At 41.3% G+C, this 18,272-nt stretch overlaps 1 protein-coding gene across 18 annotated transcripts in view; it reads left to right on the top strand.

Moving 5' to 3' along the window:
* The window catches only part of Phf21a (PHD finger protein 21A), a 183,377-nt gene that overhangs the window by 150,343 nt on the left and 14,762 nt on the right, over window positions 1-18,272 (top strand). For all 18 annotated transcript variants that reach the window (XM_031371075.1, XM_031371076.1, XM_031371065.1 and 15 more), the window contains one exon: window positions 15,310-15,408. In XM_031371075.1, coding sequence (XP_031226935.1) covers window positions 15,310-15,408 — 99 coding nt within the window. The remainder of the gene's footprint in view (window positions 1-15,309; window positions 15,409-18,272) is intronic.

The following is an 18,272-nucleotide window of genomic DNA, read 5'->3' on the forward strand; positions in this document are numbered from 1 at the left end:
ATTCACAGACAGGCCCCCCTTCCTCAAGGAGGAAGCACCCCATACTGGAAACAGAAAATGCCATGTTAGCTTCACCCACTAAGAGTCCAAGTGAGGACCTGACTGGGAGAGTCAGTCAGGAGCAGTAAACAAAGCAGAGAAGAGAAAGGATTTCATTTCAGAGACTTCCTTGGTCATCACAGATGACATAGAACCTTTCTAGACTACATGGAGCAGACATTTTATTTTAGTTCAAACATTAAAGCCCTTCATTTATATTTTCTAAAGTCAGATTTTTATCATAAGTTAGTAAAGTTAGTAAGACTAGAGTAAAACTGGTAACCTCCAAAGAAACCTGAAGGCACAAGAGCAGCCTTGGGAGAAGGGATTTCTACTGGTCACTGTTTCCTGTCTAGAGAAAGAGCAGCGATGATGGAAGGCTTCAGTGAAAAGCAGTTTTTAAGACGTTGTTTTAACTAGCCATTGGCCTGCTGTGGCAGTCTATAATTCCAAATCCAGGAGGCTCAGGGTGGAAGATGACTGCCACCTGGAACCAGCCTGGGCTGCAAGCCAGGACCGCCCTCATATTGTAGAGCACTGAGCTCCTATGAGCTTCTAGATGGGGCTTTACGGTCCCACTTCCCATTGCTAAACCTCACTTGGCTTTATAAAAAAAATTTTTTTTTTCATTTCTATTTTATTTTCCATTTCCTTTTCTGGTTATATAGAAAATACATGTGACTTAAGGATACAGACATCACAGAAGTATAAGTTGTAGAAAATTCTCTCCCCCAACTTAGGCATTTTCTGAAATATTTTACAAAATTTTACCTGTAGTAGTTAGTTATTATGAACATTTTTGTTTGTTTGTTTGGTTGGTTTTGGTTTTGGTTTTTGGTTTTTGGTTTTTCGAGACAGGGTTTCTCTGTATAGCCCTGGCTGTCCTGGTCCCGGAACAGACCAGGCTGGCCTTGAACTCAGAAATCCACCTGCCTCTGTATCCCAAGTGCTGGGATTAAAGGCATCCGCCACCACCGCCCGGCTATTATGAACATTTTTAAGCATATGCTTGTCTCAAACCATCAGTGCCCTGAGCTGTTTCTAATCACTCAGACTTGGTCTCTCATCCATGAGAAAATAGTCTCTGTTGAGTCTCAGTCTTCTGTCTGAGTGGGTGGCCAACCATGATTCAGAGAGGCTGGCCCCTGGTGGGGTGTCACAGGCTGCCTTGGCCTTCTTCAACAGAAGAATCTTGCATACACACTCCCAGGCAGCAGAGTTGAGTTATAAAATTTTGTGCTCAGGAAACACACAAGATAGCTCACCACCATTCCTGTAGAGCCTGCCCAGACACCAGGAAGTACTTTGAGGACTATTCTGAAACAAATTACTAACACCAACTAAATCAGAAGCTTTTAGACTGTGTTGCAGCCAGGCCTCAGTGCTTAACTGTGGAAAGTCATGTGCTCAAGTTCAGGGGTGTAAGGCACAAGTCCTTGAAGCTGTGCTGATTCACTCAGTCGTACAGTGGGGCCTCTGCATCTCAGAAGGTGGCTAAAAAGTGCTAGTTTCCATCACAGAGTCTCACTTCTCTTTTACCTTAGTTAAGTGAAGAAAAAGCTTTTGCCAAGCAGTGGTGGCACACACCTTTAATCCCAGCACTCAGGAGTCAGAGGCTGGTAGATCTCTGAGTTCAAGGCCAGCCTGGTCTACAAAGCTACTTCTAGGACAACCACCAAGACTGCACAAAGAAACCCTATCTTAAAAAACAAAAGAGGGGGCTGGTGAGATGGCTCAGTGGGGAAGAGCACTGACTGCTCTTCAGAAGGTCATGAGTTCAAATCCCAGCAACCACATGGTGGCTCACAACCACCCATAATGAGACCTGACGCCCTCTTCTGGTGCTGTCTGAGGACAGCTACAGTGTTCTTACATATAATAAATAAATCTTTAAAAAAAAAACAAAAAAACAAAAGAGGCTGGAGAGATGGCGCAGTGGTTAAGAGTACTAACTGTTCTTCCAGAGGTCCTGAGTTCAATTCCCAGCAACCACATGGTGGCTCACAACCATCTATAATGGGATCCTATACCCTTTTCTGGTGTGTCTGAAGACAGTGACAGGGTGCTCACATATATAAAAACAAAACAAGACAAAAATGGTTTTCATTTTCCTTTTATTTTTTCCATTTCTTTTTCTGATTATGCAGACAACATGTGTGATTTTAAAGATGCAAATATCACAGAAATATAAATTATAGAAGATGCTCCTCCTACAACCTATACATTTTCTGTTATATTAAATTAATCAACAGCAGTTAATTAGTATTAATATTTTCTATTACATACCTCCAGATATTTTCTATTTACATGCTAACTGAATTTTATTTATTTATTTATTTATTTATTTATTTATTTTATGTGTATGAGTACGCTGTAGCTGTACAGATGGCCGTGAGCCATCATGTGTGTGGCTGCTGTTGAACTCAGGACCTCTGCCGGCCCTACTCACTCCCGCCCTGCTTGCTCCAGCGTAATTTACTGCATCTGTCTTCAGACGTACCAGAAGAGTGCATCCGATCTCATTACAGGTGGTTGTGAGGCATCATGTGGTTGCTGGGATTTGAACTCAGGACCTTTGGAAAAGCAGTCAGTGCTCTTAGCCGCTCAGCCATGCTAACTGAATATTAAAACAACAGAAGCAACTATGTGTTTTAACATAGTCTTTTCTAGGTCTTGGGCATCTTTTCATGTCTCAGACTTCCATGTTAATGGCATCTTATAGTTTGATTTTATTAGCACCTAAATTCTAAGTTGAAGGCCTTCTTGCTAGGAGTATGTCTTTTCTCTTTGCTAGAAGGAATCCAGTCATTGCAGGTTTAGTTGGCAGGCCATAGAAGTCATCTGACATAGAAGTCATACAGATTAGCACAGTTACCAAGAACTCTCCTTAGACTAGGTTCTATTCTCAGAATTCCTGACTTCAGAGCTCCCGCTGACCTTCTTGTAGGTAGGCTACTGTAAAGAAACAAGTAGAGGCCTGATCACAGGATTACTAAGCCTGTGTATATGACATTCTCAAGATTTGATAGATTTCCTCAAAGGTTATGACCATATTTACTTACTGGAGATATGTAAATGAACTCTAGGGATGTAGCTCAGTGGTAGAGCTCTGACCAGCATGTATAAGGACCTGGCCTTCATCTCTTATACCACCAAAAAAAACCCAAAAAACAAACAAAAAAACAGTCAGGTGCTAGCTACTTTGCAACTTGTAGCATTTTTTTTTTTAAAGATTTATTTTATTTATTTTATGTATGAGTACACTGTAGCTGTACAGATGGCCATGAGCCATCATGTGTGTGGCTGCTGGGAATTGAACTCAGGACTTCTGCCAGCCCCACTTGCTCCAGGCCCACTCGCTCCAGGCTTGCTCGCTCTGGTGTAATTTACTGTAGCTGTCTTCAGATGCACCAGAAAAGGGCGTCTGATCTCATTACGGGTGTTGTGAGCCACCAGGTGGTTGCTGGGATCCGAACTCAGGACTTTTGGAAGAGCAGTCAGTGCTCTTAACCTCTGAGCCATCTCTCCAGCCCAACTCATGGCATTTGTATATAAAGATGAGAAGAAAAAGAGAAAGCCTGTATCATACAGAGCTCAGTTTCCATGTTTGGATCAGGCATTGAGGCTTTGCTTCAGGGAAGAAGCATGACAGACTACGATGAGTCATGGCCTCTCTTCCTTAGACATAGAAAAGAAGGCAGTAAAGTTAAAAACCTATAATGGTCTCACATCTGCCCCCGGAGTCTTCTTATCTACCCTCTCTGAAAGATCTTCAGATGTCTCCTTTATTGAAGCCACATGACACTGTGGATCCAAGAGAAAAGAGGAGCTTAGAGAGCTTGAAAGCTGAAGACCCAGGAACACCGTAAAGACATCATGGGCTGTGGTTACAGACTACCACAGTTAAGCAAGACATGCAGTAAGTCCAGGTCCACAAACTGCTCTCCCTAGTACACTGTGTAGGAGTCATGTGTACACTGTGCAGCAGTCTTGGGCTACACTCACACCACTGTGTCCATAAATGTACACATCTCAGTTTTAAAACTTTCAGAAAGTGGTAATATTGTAGGAAGTTGAGGGTCTTGCTCTAATATTGGTGGCTATTGACTGATCAGACTGGCAGCTATTGAGTGAGGTGACGGTGGCAGTTTGTTAAGATGACACAGATATGCTTGAATCACACTCCTTTCATGAGGGATTTCTCTGTCCCATGACAAGGTTTCTTTCAAAAACCAGAATGAATCTCCAATACTGTCTAGAAAAGATTCTATCTCAAGAAAACATTTACTTTTCCCATCACTGGAGTAGCCCATCCTCTGTTAGAGCCTAGTCACATGATGAGTATGATGCCAGCACAGCTCTATGCCCCATTCTGACTCTAGTATCTACTGCTTTCTCCACCTCTGTTGCTTCTGCTATAGTTTTGAACCCCTCAAATTTGCCTGTAAAGACAAGGGTCAACTTTCTGTTAATGTTTGAGACTTTATATATTCTTGAATTTGAGCATCTAGAATATTGAATTCTTTCCAGAAGTTTTCAGTCTACGGCTATTGTTGCTTTTTTAAAATGTATTTCTCAACTAATAAGATTTGAAAGCCATAATTAGTCTTTGACCCATGGGCTGTGGAATGGCATTGTGTTAACAGGCATGAGAACATCATTAGCATCTTTGTACAGCTCCATCAGAGCTCTTGGGTGACCAGGTGCATTGACAATGACACTAATATTTTGAAAGAGATCTATCTGAGCTGTAAGACCTAGAGTAGGCTTACAGTGTTCATAAACTGAGTTGTAAACAGATGCGCAGCTGTTCATGCTGTATGCTTTACAGTCCATGTGCTTCATGTACAGAGCACAGGCTGTGTGCTACATGTACAGAGCACAGGCATATGTGCTTCATACACAGAGCACAGGCCATGTGCTTCATGTACAGAGCGCAGGCAGATGTGCTTCTTCATGTACAGAGCGCAGGCAGATGTGCTTCTTCATGTACAGAGCGCAGGCAGATGTGCTTCTTCATGTACAGAGCACAGGCAGATGTGCTTCATGTACAGAGCGCAGGCAGATGTGCTTCTTCATGTACAGAGCATAGGCAGATGTGCCTTATGTACAGAGCACAGGCAGATGTGCTTCATGTACAGAGTACAGGCGGAGGAGAGTTGGTGCGCTTCTCAGGGGCCCTAGAATTTTCAAAATGAGCACTGGCTTCAACTAAAGTCATAGCTCATCAGTCCTTACAGGAGAGGCAGCCTGTCCCCCAATGCTGTGAACCTGTGCACTGACTTCTCTTCATCTATGAAAGCTCTCGATGGCATCTTCTTTCAACAGAAAGCAGTTTCCTCTACCTGAGAATCTGCTGTTTTGGGTCAGCTATTGTCAGCTGTCCTGTTGTGATTCAGAGGTGGTTTCATTCCCCAGACCCATGAACTCCCCTCTGCTAGCATCAGACATCTGCAGTCTCTCGGAGCCCTCAGAGCTGAAGACAGGTGGATGTTGTTCTGAGCTAGTCGTCATCTTGTAGGGTGCTGTGGCTGCTGGGTCCTCCACGGCAGTGGTAGGCTGTCAGTTTTCTGTAGCTTAGGAGAAGCACAGTCAGCTTCCTCAGGGACTTACCTTTGGGCATGTGGCTTGGTTGTTTGGTAGAAGAGAATCTCTTTTAACCTGTGTTGTCTTTCTAACATGCCCACTTCACTAAGCTTAATCATGTTCTAGCTTTTGTGATTTAAAATTACAGATATGGCATATGAACATTTAGATGTCACTGTGGGGTTATTAATTAACCTGATTTCAATATTCTGGAGTCCTGCAGAATAGGGAAGATGTGAAAGTTGATAAGTGATGTGTGTGATCTAACTGACGTTTGTCCCCTCTTCTCCTTGAGCCTTCCTAAACCAGGCATGTTTAGGAGAGTCATGTCTGCATATATCAGTACTATCCTCCAACTGAGCCTGAGCTGAGAATACAAGTGACTACCATAAAGTGGACTTTGTCTTGCTTTCAGTCCAAATTTACAAAATTCACATAATGATGCTACCTGGACACTCATCTATTGCACCTGTCAGTTTGAAATTCAGGATATAGCCAGGTAGTGGTGGCACACACCTTTAATCCCAGCACTTGGGAGGCAGATTTCTGAGTTTGAGGCCAGCCTGGTCTACAGAGTGAGTTTCAGGACAGCCAGGGCTACACAGAGAAACCCTGTCTCCAAAAAAAAAAAGAAGGAAAGAAAAGAAAAAAAGCAGGATATAAATTATTTCCTTAGGTCTAGACATGCTAAAGTTCAAGGATTCTATCTTTCATAACCAAATGAGAGCAGGCATTCCAGCAGACACATGAAGAAGGGTGTGCGAGGCAGGAGACATAAGTGAGTGATGCACTGGGGTAGACAAATGATCTTATCTTTTTTTTTTAAATGATCTTATCTTAACATTTTCTATAGAGCACAACTGCAAGAGTATGCTGACATCATTGCTAATTCCTCTTAAAGTAATCCAACAAGTGCGGCTGTGATGGACAGTAGAGTGGAAAAGCTCATGCTTGAGGAAGCCACTGCTGCTTGGCAACTTAAAAGTCCAGATTCCAGATGCTCTAAAGAATTGCCCAGTTGTTAAATACTGGTAACTCTTTAAACACAGCATAAGCAAACAGGTACCCTTTTCAGGGTAGCTTCAGTTCTGAGTAATGCTTTATTTTCTTTAAGAGAGAGACCAAACTTTTAGAATGATTGCTCTTTGTTTCTTAATATTTTTTAATTGGGGCTGGAGAGATGGCTCAGTGGTTAAGAGCACTAACTGCTCTTCCAAAGGTCCTGAGTTCAAATCCCAGCAACCACATGGTGGCTCACAACCATCCGTAATAAGATCTGATACCCTCTTCTGGTGTGTCTGAAGACAGCTACAATGTACTTAGATATAATAATAGATCTTAAAAAAATTTTTTTAATTGAAGTGAAATTCACTTCACAAATAATTAGCCATTCAAAAGCAAACAGTTTAGTGGCATTTAGTACATGTACAGTGTTGTGTAACTGCCGTCTGTCTAGTTGCAAAATATTTTCATTTTCCTAAAATAAAACCCAATATCTATTAAGCAGCCACTTTTTATCCATCCCCTTGTCTGTCCTTGGCAGTCAGCAGTCTGCTGTGTCTGTGGCATTGATGACTCTGCTGTTTTATATAAATGGAACAATTTAATGAGTAGCCTTTTATGTAGGACTTCTTTGAGCTAGCATGTTTTCAAGATTTACTTACTTGGAAATATTGTTGGTGCTTCTTTTTAATTACTGGTTTATTGTCACACACACTCATGTTTGTGTATATTACAAGTTGTCTATCCATTTATCTCTTGATGGACATTTGAGCTGTGTCCACTGTGCAGCCACTGAGACCAGTAAGTGCCACCAGGAACACTTGTGCACAGCATCTGTATGAGCCTTGATACGGTTCCTTTGGATGTATAGCTGAAAGTGGTTGCTTTGTCCTGTGGCACCACGCTTTCTGAAAATCACACTCAGCAATTTTCATTTCCAACAATAATAATACATGTACATTCCATTTGCTTAACATTTATACTAGTCTAAGAATATTTTGTTTATAGCTATCATAGTAGGTATAAAGTATACAAATATGGTGGTTTTTTACATTTCCATGATTATTTTATTGATGTTTTCTTTTTATGTTTATTTTCATTTGCATATATTCTTAAATATCTATTCAAACCTTTCTCTATTTTTTTTTTTTTTGTTTCAAAAAACAATTTAGGTTTATTTGTGTGTGAATGCCTTGCTTACATGTGTGTCTGTACATTGTGTATCCACGGAGAATAGAAGATGGCATTAGCTTTGTTATGGGCAGTGGTAAGCTGCCATGCTGGTGCTGGGAACTGAGCCTTTGTCCTTCGTCTGTAAGACAGTCAGAGCTCCTAACCATCAAGCCCTCTCTCCAGCCCCTCTGCCCACTTTTAAGTAGAATTTTTATTCTTTCTCTTGATGAAGTGTAGGAGTTCTTACTTATTAGCCTGGATACTGGGCCCTTAGCAGACATTATTCTTAAATACTATTTTCTTGTTCTGTAAGTTGTCTTTCCCTTTGCTGTTGCCGTTCTTCATTGAACTGTAAGGATTTTAATTTTTAAATTATGTGTATATGTGCATGTGCATATATATGTGTACCTACAGAGGCCCAAAGAGGGTTTTGGATCCCCTGGCTCTGGAGTTAACATGCTTGTGCGCTCCCTAGTGTGGGTGATGTGAACTGAACCCAGGCCCTCTGGGAGAGCAGATGCTCCTACCCATGAGCTCTTACACCAGTTCCTGGGCTCCTGTTTTTGAAAGACCGTAACAAGGGTTGATACTAATCTTTCAATATTGGGTGAAGCTCAGATAAACCATCTATGTAGCCCTTTTGTTTGGGGAGACTTTGATTCCTATTTCAGTCCTGTGTTTCTATCATGACTTTGCTTGTCATGTTAGGTCAGTTTGGGTAGTTTTATTTGTAGAGACCTGTCCATTTCTTTTATGTTACATAATTGTCATGCAATTATCTGATGTATTTTGTTAAAATGCTCTCTCCTGACTGTAAGAGGAATAATGTTCCCCCTCTGCTTTTTCATTATTTCATCTTATTCCTGGGCTCTAGCAGTTTATAACTTTTATTTAGTGTTTTTCTCAAAGGACCAATCTGAGACTTTTGTTAATTTGTTAATTTTAAGGCAGATCTCACTATATAGCCCAGGCTTGCCTTGAACTCAGGCATCCCCTGCCCTGCCTATCCCCCTGCTAGGTTTGAAGCCATGGAGGGATGTTTATGTTATGTCCCTATGAGCCATGATTAGCTCATCCTGTGGGCCATTTTCTTGTGTCTTTGATCCCTCTGGCTCCTATAGTCCTTCTCCCCCTCTTCTACAGGATTCCCCAAACTACACCTAATGTTTGGCTGTGGGTCTCTGCATGTATTTCCAATAATTGCTAAATGAAATCTCTCGTGATGACAATTATGCTAGGCTCCAGTTTACAAGTATAGCAGAACATAACATGAGGAATGATTGGCTCTTTTGGTTTATTTGTTGTTGTTGGTGGTGGTGGTGGTGGTTTTTTAGGGGTTTGTTTGCTTACTTGTTTGGTTCTATTCTAGGCATGGGTTCCCTCTCCTGGTGTGGGCCTCAGGTGGGACCAGTTATTGATTGGCCACTCCCACAGCAGGACAAACTGGTTTTGTGGCTGGGTTAGTGTCCCAATCCGTCTACTGGAACCCTTGCCTGGTTACAGAAGATGGCCAATTCAGGCTCCATATTCCCATTACTCTGCATCTTCATTAGGTCACCCTTGTAGACTCCTGGGAGCTTCCACTGCACTAGGTTTCTGCCTCACCCACAAAATACCCTCAATTGCAGATGTTTCTCCCAGTACTCTCTCCCTATTGATCCACCCCACCTGATTTCTCCTGTTTCCATCCCCAATTGCTTTCCCTTCCCAAGGAGATCTATGTGTCCCCCTTTAAATCCTCCTTGTTACTCAGCTTCTCAGACACTGTGAGTTGGAGCATGATTATCTTTTACTTTACAGTTAATATCCATTGTAGACATGGTATGAAGTACATACCATGTCTGTCTTTCTGGGTCTGGTTTACCTCACTCAGGATGATTGCTTTTCTAGTTCCATCCATTTGCTTTCAAATTTTATGATGTCCTTTTCTTTAATAGCTGGGTAACACTCCATTGTATCACATTTTCTTCACCATTTTCCATTGAGGGACATCTAGGTTGTTTCCAGTTTCTGGCTATTACAAATAAAGCTGCTATGAACATAGTTGAGCAAGTGTCCTTTGGGTGGACCATCTCTTGGGATATGCCAGGAATAGTATAGCTGGGTCTTGAGGTAGATCCATTCGCAGTTTTCTGAGAAACTGCCATATTGATTTCCAAAGTAGCTGTGCAAGTTTTCATCATGGAGGAGTTTCCCTTTGCTCTACATTCTTACCATCATGTGCTGTCACTTTAAGCATTTCTTGGCCGTTTGAGATTCTTCTATTGGGAATTCTCTGTTTAGATCGATACCTCATTTTAAATTGGGATTATTTGATTTGCTGATGTCTAGTTTCTTTCTTTCTTTTTTTTTTTTTTTTAATTTTTATGTGCATTGGTATTTTGCCTGAATGTGTATGTCTGTGTTTGGGTGTTGGGTCCCCTGGACCTGGAAGTACAAACAGTTGTGAGCTGCCAGGTGGAAGCTGGGAATTGAACCTGGGTCCTCTGAAAGAATAGCCAATGTGCTCAACTCTTGAACCATTTCTCTAGCCCCTGATATCTAGTTTCTTGAGTTCTTTGTATATTTTGGATATTAGCCCTCTGTCAGATGTGGAGTTGGTGAACATCTTTTTTCATTAAAAGACAGAGAATATCCAAATTAATGAAATCAGAAGCAAAAAGGAGACTATAACAACAGACTTTGAGGAAATCCAAGCAACTATTAGGTCATACTTCAAAAACCTATATCCCACAAAATTGAAAAAGCTAAAGAAGTGAACAATATTCTTGACATATATCACTTACCAAAGTTAAATTAAGATCAGATAAACAATTTAAATACACCTATAGCTCCAACGGAAATAGGAACAATCATTAAAAGTCTCTGTGATAATTTGTATAGACTGGGCCCAGGGAATGGCACTATTAGAAGGTGTGACCCTGTTGGAGTAGGTGTGTCACTGTGGATGTGGTCTTTAATACCCTAATCCTAGCTCTTTGGAGGCCAATATTCTGCTAGCAGCCTTCAGATGAAGATGTAGAACTCTCAGCTCCTCTTGCACCATGCCTGCCTGGATGCTGTCATGTTCTTGCCTTGATGATAATGGACTGGACCTCTGACCCTGTAAACCAGCCCCAATTAAATGTTGTCCTTATAAGAGTTGCCTTGGTCATAGTGTCTATTCACAGCAGTAAAACTCTAACTGAGACACATACCAAACAAAGAAAGGCTAAAGCCAGAAGATTTTAGCACAGAATTCTACCAGACTTTCAAAGAAGAGCTAATACTAATACTCCTCAAACTATTCCATGAACTAGAAACAGAAGGAACACTGTCAAATTTATTTTATGAGGCCACAGTCACCTTGATACTCAAACCACACAAAGATTCAACAAAGAAAGAGAATTACAGACCAAATGCCCCTCATGAACATTGATGCAAAAGTACTCAATAAAATACTTGAAATCTGAATCCAAAAACATCATCCTCCATGACCAAGAAGGCTTCATCCCAGAGAGCCAGAGATGGTGTGACATATGAAAATCTGTCAGTGTAATCCACCATATAAACTGAGAGAGAAAAACACATGATCATCTCATTAGATACTGAAAAGGCCTTTAACAAAAATCCAACACCCCTTCATGATAAAAGTCTTAGAGTGATTACAGATACAAGGCACATACCTAAACATAATAAAGGTGATTTACAGCAAGCCTATAGCCAACATCAAATTGAATAGAGAGAAACTCAAAGTAATTCCACTAAAATCAGGAACAAGTGGTGGTGCATGCCTTTCATGCCCAGCACTTGGGAGGCAGAGGTGGATTTCTGAGTTTGAGGCCAGCCTGGTCTACAAAGTGAGTTCCAGGACAGCCAGGGATACATAGAGGAACCTTGTCTCAAAAAAGCAAAAAAAAAAAAAAAAAAAAAAAAAAAAAAAAGATTACCTGTTCTCATATCTATTCAATAATATTTGAAGTTTTAGCTAGAGCAGTAAGACAACTGAAGATCAGTTACAGATTGAGAAGGAAGGAGTCAAAGCATTGCTGTTCTTAGATGATTATAGTATGCATACGTGACCTTGGAAATTCTACCAGGAAACTCCTACAGCTGATAAACACCTTCAGTAAAGTGGCTGGATACAAGATTAACTCAAAAATGTCAGCAGCTCTCCTGTGTACAAACAGATGAGCCGAGAAAGAAATCAGGAAAACAACACCCTTCACAATAACCACGAATAATATAAAAATATTGGGACAACTAAGCAAGTGAAAGACTTGTATGACAATGACTTCAAGTCTTAGAGGAAAGAAATTGAAGACAATATGAGACGATGGAAAGCTCTCCCACACTCGTGGATCCTCAGGATTAACATAGTAAAAACGACCATCTTACCAAAAACAATCTACAGCTTCAATGCAGTCCCCATCAAGATTCCAACGCAATTCTTACAGACATTAAAATAGCAATACTTAGCTGGGCAATGGTGGCGCATGCCTTTGATCCCAGCACTTGGGAGGCAGAGGCAGGCAGATTTCTGAGGTCAAGCCCAACCTGATCTACAGAATGAGTTCCAGGACAGCCAAGGCTATACAGAGAAACCCTGCCTCAAAAAGCCAAAAAAATAAAAAAAATAAAGAAAAAAAAACCAACTAAAAGAGCAATACTTGACTTCATATAGAAAGACAAGACAAAACAACAACAAAAACAATATCTAAAACAATCCTGTACAATAAAAACTTCTGGGGGTTATCACTATGCCTGATTTCAACTGTACTACGGAGCAGTAGCAATAAAAACCACATGCTTTTGGCATAAAAACAGACAGATTTATCAATGGAATAGAATCAAAGACCCAGAAGTAAACCTACACATCTATGGACACTTAATTTTTGATAAAGAAGCCAGAAATATCCAATGGAAAAAGAAAGCATTTTCAACAAATGGTGCTGGCTTAACTGGATGTCTGCATGTAGAAGAATGCAAATAGATCCATGTCTGTCACCCTGCACAAAACTCAAGTCCAAGTGGATCAGCATAAAACCAGACACACTAAACCTGATGATACAGTAAGAGGGGAAGAGCCTTGAACACATTGGCACAGGAGACAACTTCCTGGAGAGAACACTGTTGGCTCAGGCTCTAAGATTATTAGTAAGTGGGAATGAAACTGAGTGGCTTCTGAAAGGCAAAGGATGCTCTCTTCTCCATTAAGGCAGATGTACTAGCAGTGGACACCCTTAACTTTTGTTTACCCTTCATTCTTTAAGGACAGTTTGAACACAATGTAGGATTGTTAGTTGATAGCCTTGTACATTCTGCATTTTTGTTTGTTTGCTTTACTCATCCTTTTAAGAGTGTTGCCCCTCTGCCTTCTGTCTACACTTCGTTGGATAGTTTGGGCTCCTGATCTCTCTCAGGTTTGTAATTAAAGTAGTTGACTGGAGCTACAGCTATCATGAGGCTTAACTGCAGCTGACCAGTTCACTTCTAAGCTCAGTCAGATAACTCCTGGCCTCACTTTTTGCTGGATGTGGGCAGGAGACTGGTTTCATTTTGCTTGGGTATTTACATAGTGCTTGCACATGACAGATGGCATTCCCCAGAGTAAGAGGTCTTTGAGAGAAAGAAAACCCCCTGCCCTTCTGAGTGTTTTGATTGTCTTATTTCTGTTTGGGTGGGGGCTTTTTGATTTTGGTGTCCTCAGTATGCTCTGTCCTTTGGGGAGGTTGCCTTGCCCAGGAGCATTGCCACCAAGTATTTGCCTATTCATGGAAATGTAAGAGAGAGGCTCCAGGGAACTATTTCACATAGGAATGGAATACAAACTCTATGGTTGACCTTTCTTCCTCTTTTGTCCTTCCACATTCAAAGTCACAAAAATAAGCTAATTCTGAGTACCTCGGACCTGAGTTATGTTGCTGTGACTACTTTCCCATCGAGGGTTTTGACTTATGGAGGAAATAGGCCCTTTTGAGCTAAACTAAAAACTATGTGGTTAAGGAAGGAGAAGAGGGGTTAATTGAGAGATTGAAATTGAATTGATAATCCTGGAGGTTAGTGCTTTATTGAGTGCAGGCACGAGGTGGATGCTGGGCTTGAGGTAGTAGTAAGGAGAATATAAACAGCCCCTCCTCAGGTTAATCATAGCACACATGGATTCTGATGGCAGGACTCTGCCCGAGAGCAGGGATTGATAAGCAGGCCTTACATTTGCTGGTGTAACAGTGTGCAAAGCTAGAGGCACAGTATGAAAAAAAAGCCAAGGAAAAAGGAGAAAGCTCTTTCGGATCTAGTACATTGTTTCAAAACATAGTGGTTTTGAGAACCTTTGGTGTCTTTTTTATAAGGATGAAGCCTTGCACTCAGCTCCTGCCCCCAGGATTCAGATACTTTTATTCTGATTTACTTAATGGCTTGCCATTACCTTATGAAAAGACTATAATTTTTACTAGTTCTTAAAAAGTAAATTAAGTTTGTATTTATAGTTCTATGTCTACTGTTCTAAAACTTTTATTTCTACTATTTTATTTATTCATAAAAGAACTAGCTATTAGTCAAAAAAGAACAGTGGTGCAAAGCCACCCATGCCCAGCTACCATTTGTGTCAGCAGCTATTAGTGTGGCTGGTGCCTGTGTGTGTGCCGGGTGCTTCTAGAAGAGCCCAGGAGTAAAGCGAGCTTGAGCCTCTTGCAAGTCAGGTTTTAAATACTCTGAGTAAAGGCAGTTCTGGGTAGTCATTTGGGTTGTTCTGAGAAAAAGCTCAGAAGTGTATTGTGCAGGTCTGGAAAGATAATAGCTCAGTGGTTAAGAGCGCTGACTGCTCTTCTGAAGAGCAAATCCCAGCAACCACGTGGTGGCTCACAACCATCCGTAATGAGATCTGATGCCCTCTTCTGGGGTGTCTGAAGACAGCTACAGTGTACTAACATATAATAAAAAAAAATAAATCTTTTTTAAAAAAGTGTATTGTGCTATGCACATAAGCACATGTGGACAGAGCCTGACCCATATAGAATGATGTGGATGTTTCTGCAAACCATGACATCCTGCAGTCAAGGAAAACCACCTCTAATTTGGTTTTTCTTTGCCCTTAAAAAAGTGCTTTTAACCTCTGAGCCCTGGTTTGCCTTCTATTAAAACATTGTTATGTATTAGGCAATGATGGAGACCAGAAGACAAAAGAGAGAAATTAGTTGTCTTTTTCCACAGGGTGAGTCTTGGGCATCAAACTTGGGGTTATTAAGCTTGACAGCAGGTGTTTACCTGCTGCCACATCATTCCATATACAGGAACACTTTTATCTGATTGTATTTATAGGTTCATATTTAATCCAGTCATTCAGTCCAGGGTCTCCAACTGGACTTTTGCATTTTACTTCCTCCTCAACAAAATACATCATATGAACTTGTTTGTTAATATTTCAGATTTGCAGTATATTATTTTCTTCTTGGTCATAGTCAAACTGTTTTTAATTCCTTTAATAAGAAATTAATTCTAAATTTTCACTTAATTGTTCTCTCCTAGACAGTTAAATCCCACACAGAAACAGAGGAGAAACAAGCAGAGAGCCGTACCATCACCCCACCTGCTGCACCAAAACCAAAACGAGAAGAGAACCCTCAGGTAGTACCGTCTCTGCCAGGCTTTATTGGATCTGAGTCATGGAATGTAGCTGCTTTCTCTGTGTTCTTTCACACAGTAGTGATTACCAAGTCAGATGGACTGGGGCAACTTTCTTAGTGACAAGTCCTGAGGGCCTGAGCACGGGTACAGAAAGGAAGCACTCTGATGATGTTTTATATACATCCTGAAGGAGAAGTTAATGGTCTTTCTCAGGTGTCCTGTTATGCTCCTGAGGAAGACCATGCTGTGCTTGTCTCAGATGACGTATCAGACAGCCAGTGCCCCCAGCTGATGTCAGTTTTCATTGTAGACTGTCACTGTGTGTTCAGCTTTCTCAAGACCCCTTTATCACAGCTCTAAATCCCAAAGGAATCAGTGGCTCACAGTGGTCCATCAAGCACGGGAGTGGGCTGAAGATGGTGATATCCTCACTATGACATAAGCAGTAAACAAGCCCAGCTCCAGCAGCAGACTGTGTGTCCATGGACAAGAGGACATTTTACCTTGACACTCTTGCACAGGCAGCTGTAAGGGAAACACAAGTGGTAGTCTGGTTGTATTGGTAAACAGCTGGTGATGGAGCTCTGAGACCGATTACATCCCCTCTGTCCTCAGTACATTCTCCATAGTGAAACCATGCCAGACTGCCATCGGAACCTCATGCCTTTCTTCTTTCTTTAAATAAAAAAAGGAAAGCTCTGTTGAGCCAGCCCAGTTATTATGAAGCAAGTACTAAAAGTACTTCTTTCTGATGTGAAATCAATTCTATTTTTTAAAGGGCCAGAAGTTGAACCAAAAAAAAAAAGCACTAGTTATTGCTAAAAATTAAAAATCATTCACAAAAAGGAATAGCAAAAACTGAGAGGAAACAGAGCAAACTGTCAAGAAAAAGAAAACTTGTGAGACAGGGTCTTGTTGGGTATCCATAGCTAAGTTGGTATAGGCTGTGTAGTCTAGCCTGACCTTGTACTTACAGAATCCACTTGCCTCTGCCTACCTGGTCCTGGGATTACAGGCATTCACCATCAGGCACAAACAACACAATTTCTTTGTCAAAAGAAAGGATATCACATGTCAGTGACAGGTACCATCATGTACAGTAGCAGATGTTACCTTCTAGTTGAACAGAACCTTATAAGATTACTCTTTTATAGAAGAAAGGGTGTGTGTGTGTGTGTGTCCAGATGTGGTGGCTCACACCTGTAACTCTGACACTTGGAAGAACGAGGCAGGAAGATTTGAAGCCAGCCTAGGAGATATAATGAAACCCTGTCTAAAACTGAAAAGGAAAGGAAATTCATGGCAGGGGGGACTCTTTTCTCATTTGAGAAGTTCTTAAATTCTTATTTAAGAAAAGTTGTGGCACACATCTGTAGTACCAATACTCAAGTGGGTTCCAGGACAACCAGGGCTACAGAGAAACCCTGCCTTGATAAAGAAGAAAGGCAAAGGAATTTATTGTGAGCTTAGTCTAGACTGGCAGAGGTGGCCTGGATGGATGTGTCAAGACAGAGAGGGCTGCTGTGTGGAATGAGGAGGCATGTTTCGGCAAATGTTGTGGGCAGCCTCTGCCTTGGTTAGACTGCAAAGGAATGTGGGAGTTGGGAGTGTGGTTATCTGCCTGGTCACTGAGTATGTCAGTTCAGCAATGCCAGCTGAAACATGGGCATCAGGCTAAGACTGTGTCACCCTGCCCAGTTCTTGTTCCTGTCAGAGAGAGACTTGCTCATTTCAGCTTTTATTGGTTTGCCAGGGAGGAGTTAAACTCTGGGCTGTCTACATACTAGTCCCAAATATTTGAAATAAGAAAGAAAATAAAAATACTTTTTCAGAACTCTGAAGATAGCAGTGAAGACCCAGAGTTCTGGGTGGCCTTTTCAGAAAAAGACACAAAGTGTCACACTCTTTCTTTTTCTCTTTTCTTTTCTCCTCTTTCTTTCTTTCCTTCCTGCTGAGAATAAAAGGTCAAGATTGTTTTTTAGAGATTTATTGTTTATTTTTATTTTAGTGTATGAATATTTTGCCCACATGTCCACAACATGCCATGGAAGTCAGAAGGAGAACTATAGTTACAGATGGTTGAGCCACCATGTGGCTATGGGGAATTGAACTCAGATGCTTTGCAAAAGTACCCAGTGCTTTTAACCACTAAGCCATCTCCTTAGTCCCAGAAGGTCAATATTTTGAAGAAGCTAGCAATGTCTGGCTTTCTCTTTCTAACACTCTGGAGATCAGGGTGGGAGGAGGCCTAGGCTTCTGGGATATGTGCATGCGTGTGTTTGTATACTCTCATGTGTTTAAAGACCAAACTGTATTGTTAGTAACTCTGTGGGAATATGTTGCCTAATAGTTGATGGTGTTTTATTTTCAGGGAACATTTCCTCCTCTGTACTTGGGGTGTTTAGAAGCCATGCACAGTGAAGACAGTTTTCAGATCACAGCTGACCAAAGCAAAGAACAGCAGTCAGTTCTTTACTTTTTGCTGTTTAAAGGATCTTACATTCTGTCTTAGGGATACAGATGGGGTCCTCTAGAGAGAAGCTGCCCCATAGTATTTAGGTTTCATGTTTAACTGCAAATCCTAATATTAAGCAGAACCACCTAGCACTGTCCCTGAAATCATCAGCTAGTGTTCCTGCTGTCTGGCTGTGGAAGTGAATGTGAGAAACCAGCCTCATGGTGAATGGTGGCATGCTTAGAACTGAAACCTGCTACTCTTGAGGGGCTCTAGCTCCTCTGCATGCTTTCCACTATGGGTACCTTTAAGAAGATTCTTCTGAGCAAATAATCCAAACTAGGGGCTGGAGAGATGGCTCAGCGGTTAAGAGCACTGACTGCTCTTCCAAAAGTCCTGAGTTCAAATC

The sequence above is a fragment of the Mastomys coucha genome, unplaced genomic scaffold (assembly GCF_008632895.1).
Source record: "Mastomys coucha isolate ucsf_1 unplaced genomic scaffold, UCSF_Mcou_1 pScaffold15, whole genome shotgun sequence".
Taxonomy (NCBI): domain Eukaryota; kingdom Metazoa; phylum Chordata; class Mammalia; order Rodentia; family Muridae; genus Mastomys; species Mastomys coucha.